The following is a 4259-nucleotide window of genomic DNA, read 5'->3' on the forward strand; positions in this document are numbered from 1 at the left end:
ATTCCAAAGGATCGAGATCTCGCTTTCTCGAAGCGAGTAGAGAATGAGATCCGTGATAGGTCTCGGGAACCCGAATCTGTCCAGAGTATCTTCCAGGAAGGACCAGGAGACACTATCATAAGCTTTCTGAAGGTCAACCTTGACTATCATAAAGCCCTTATTACCTTTCTTTGTTCTCATGGTATGAACCACTTCCTATGTAAGGATCACGTTGTCCATAGTGGAGCGGCCCGAGAGAAAGCTATTTGGGTGGGGGCCGATAATCCTGCACATGATAGGCCGTAATCTGTTAACAAGGACGTTTGATATCACCTTAAATGCCACATTCAGAAGAGTAATTGGTTTGAAGTCGGCTGCCGTCTCAGGGGCCTCTTTCTTCGGAATGAGTGTCATAAAGGCCTTAAGAATTGAGTTGTTGACCGAACCATTCTCCAGGGCCTGGTTAACCATGTTCGTCAGAGAAGGTCCCACTTCACTCCAAAAATGTTGATAGAAGACTGCCGGTATGCCATCCGGTCTCGGACTCCCGTATTTCTTCATGCCAAAGATAGCCTTTTTGACTTCTTCCAGGGAGGCACGGCGAATCATCCCTGTAGCCTAGTTGGGGGAGATAGTGTTGGTCTCCATGACCGGTGCTAAGCTACCCACTCCACTAGTATCAACCCTGCAAAAAAGGGAGGTGAAAAAGTTAGTAATGTGATTGCTAAGAGAATCATGATTGTCTGTCCAAGACCCATTAATCTTGAGAAATCTGATCCGATTTTTGTTTCTCCTAATCATAGCTACGCTGTGGTAAAATCGGGTATTCCGATCACCGTCCTTAACCCAACCCATCCTTGATTTTTGGAACTAAAAGGCTTCTTCTTGGTCCAGCACTTCATTTAGATCGTTAATCAGCCATCTTTCTCGATGTTGGAGGGCATGAGAGGAGGTAAAATTGACCCTATTTTGGATCACCTGAATGTCATTAACAAGTTTCTATTTTCTCTTGAATATGTTACCAAAAACATTACGATTCCAAAGGATGCTTTTACGGGTAACACTTGTAATAATCTCTGCCATAGATCTAATCCCATTCTCAGTAGCCTCCTTCCAAATTTGTTTATAATCCTCCCTGTTAAGCTAGGCTGCTTCAAATCGGATCGGCCGCAGGTTTCTATCAGGAGGAAACCCCGCTTCTTCTGTAAACATTATGGGGTTATGATCAGAATAGAGGCGAGGTAGGACAACTGTTTTCGCCTCTGGGAAAGCTAACTGGGCCTCTACGTTCCAGAGAAGCATGTCAAGCTGTCTCATTTGAACCACTCTGTTTCCCACCACCCGATGCTAAGTGAAAGTAGGCCCCACCGCCCCCGGGTCTAAAAGATTACAATTTCCGTAAGCTTCCAAGAATCTTTGGTGTTGGTTGGAGTTAACCGTAGCGCTACCCCACTATTCATCGCTACCTACAATATCGTTAAAATCACCAAGGACCATCCATGGCTCTCGTATAGTAGATGCCAGCGATTTGCAATAGTCCCAAAACCTACACTTGGCAAGCAGGTTAGGTCTAACATAGGCAAAGGTAAAAAAAAAATTTACAGGTCGGCGGTTCACTTTGGCATGAATAGCCTGCGAATTGTGGCTAATAACATCAAGGTCAATATGACCTTGTTTCCAAAACAACAGAAGGCCTCCTGCAAACCCAATGGGGTCGACCAAGAAGCGGTTATTATAACCCAGATTATGAGCTAAATCAATCATCTTATCCGCCCTAGAGGACCGGATTTCAAGCAAGCAGAAGGCGTCGACTCTGGACGTGGTCAAAAGCTGTTTGACATGCTTCCTCACACGTCCATTGACAATGCCTCTGCAATTCCAGGTAATTGTCTTCATAATACACCCGTGGAACCGGGGGAAGTTTGGTCACCGCCTTCCCCAGGCGTAACACAAGGCGGGGAGCCCAAAATAGAGTGATTGGAGCTCTCTCCTGTCACCATACCAGCCGAAGCTGGGGAACCACCAAAACGAAACAAAGAATGGGAATCTATTTGCCTATTCCAGAGCGTGGCAGTAGAGTCCAAAGGAGAATTAATGTGGCTAGCCGAAGAATTTTGTCCAGCTTTTCTCCCCTTACCACGGTTAACGGTCGTTTGTCCCCCACGACCTCTCGAATCCGGATTGGTCGAGCGAGAATTTTCGGGAAGAACCGTAGTGGTAACCGGCTGTGACGGCGGAGCGGCAGCTTGGGGAGAGTTAACAGGAAGCAGAGACTTACCTTTGAGACCAGATTTAGGTCCCGGTTTAGATTTTCTCTTGTCTGTGTTGTTGCTTCTTGTGGCTGTTCTGCCCATATCATTAATGTTTGACAGTATGCTAAACTGATTTCCACGAGCAGCAGAGACACTAGAGTCTTTTCTGGTATTTCGAGAGTTGTTAACAGCAGCCGGCGGCTTTGCTTTCTTCGTGACCAACATCAAAGTCCCATACTTGGGTCTAGGCTGAGCCATAGGTGCAGGAGTTGGTGTCTCAGGTTGGCGAGCCGCATCAGCTTCCGGCGACGAATCTCCGTTAATGTCCATATTTGGTACCTCGGTTTCTGCCGATTTGATCTCTGGACAAGACTGCTCCCGATGCCCAACCACGCCACAATTGAAGCAGACGACGTGCAGACTTTCGTACTCGACTAATTGAACAGAGTTTCCAACCAACACATCGGAGACTAGCGGCTTATTTAGGTCTACTTCAACCGCTGCTCTGGCGAATCTCCCCTTCGTCGCAACAGATGTTGTTCTATCCAACTTCAGCGACTTTCCCACGTTATCCAGAATGGCTCTAATGGTGTCGTCACGGAAGTATTCCATCGGCAAGTCAGGGAGTCTGACCCAAACTGCCATTTTTGAGAGCTTGGCTGTTCGAGGTCTGAACTCCGGCTCCCAACGCTGGGTAACAAGATAGTTATCGAATATTTTCCACGGTCCGTCGAGGAGGACATGGAGATAATCTATTTTACTATCAAAGCGGGCGACAAAGTATCCATAACCAATGTCGATCAGTGTCATTTTTCCTTGCAGATTCCACATGGTAGGCAGCCTTTGGTTCAGAACATTACAATGGATGTTCTTCCCTAAGTACTTGATGATCAGTGCCATCTTCCATGCACTGCACAGCTCTTTACGTAATTCCTTTGAGAAAGTAACTCTCGGTCTCCCATCGACTAGTTTGTCAGCATCTGGTTCAGTGTCGAACTCCACGTCGATGTCTTCAAAAGCCCATTCATTGGCCTCCACACGTGATGGAACTTCAACCGCAGGGATGTTGATGGATGCAACCGCATCCGCAAATGAACGTTTCATGGGGCGCTGCTTCTTCGCTGACCGCAAGAGTGGATCACCTTCCTCCATGGGAGTATTCGGTGAATCACCACCCGGTCCAGGCGATGCCTGCGCCATCGGACAGTACCACCCGCCGCCGCAACGGCTAGGGCAGACCAAAAAACTTACCAAACTTAGTTAGCCTTACGGAAGGAAACCGTTAGAACCTAGAGAGAATTGACTCAAATTTTCACGTTACTGAGTTAAACCTAACATATTTTGCAAAACACCATCTACTTGACATTGTATAGGTATGATAGTCAAAATATTATCATGTTAATTCTATTATTTGTATTTGTACTCATAATGATTACAGTTTTTTTTTAAAATCAATGATGGTATACTCATTAATTAGTATAACTTTAATATCAAATAGTAAATATATCTATTGTATAATTTGTTCATCTATACTTGTATCCTTGTATGTAATAGTTCTCATATTGTTATGTAAATATATCTATTGTATAATCTGTTGATCTATACTTGTATCATTGCATGTAATGTTGTGGTTCCCATTATATTATTTCATAACATCCTTTATGAACATATTTCTCAAAGTATATGCTCATCGTCCTTGAGAATGAAACTGTAAGTAAATAGTAAAAAATTTCTCATTATTATTATTATTATTATTATTATTATTTTATCATTATTAGTATTATTATTATTATTATGAAGATGCTCTCATTCACCACCAACATCATTGTAAATGCTATATCTAAATGCAAAGAACTCGGGTTCAATCAATAATGTTTGATAATGACATTGGAATGTATGATTTCACTTTACAAACCAACAAATGATACATCATCTCAAATGTCATTGTCAAACCTGTCCGGACGAACTATAAAGTACTTGATTACAAATACAATTACACATGGATTTTAAATGGTCGGACCGGTGTCC

General features: G+C 43.6%; 1 protein-coding gene across 1 annotated transcript; it reads right to left on the reverse strand.

Moving 5' to 3' along the window:
- Positions 1 to 597: 597 nt before the first annotated feature.
- LOC116015991 lies at positions 598 to 3431 on the reverse strand. The gene is made up of 4 exons (XM_031256158.1): positions 2035 to 3431; positions 1582 to 1849; positions 1467 to 1525; positions 598 to 664 (listed from the first exon to the last, which is right to left on the reverse strand). Exons 1-4 carry the CDS (start codon positions 3429 to 3431, stop codon positions 598 to 600), a joined length of 1791 nt encoding a protein of 596 aa, XP_031112018.1.
- Between the last annotated feature and the right edge of the window lie 828 nt (positions 3432 to 4259).

Source organism: Ipomoea triloba, chromosome 4 (genome assembly GCF_003576645.1).
Source record: "Ipomoea triloba cultivar NCNSP0323 chromosome 4, ASM357664v1".
Lineage (NCBI taxonomy): Eukaryota > Viridiplantae > Streptophyta > Magnoliopsida > Solanales > Convolvulaceae > Ipomoea > Ipomoea triloba.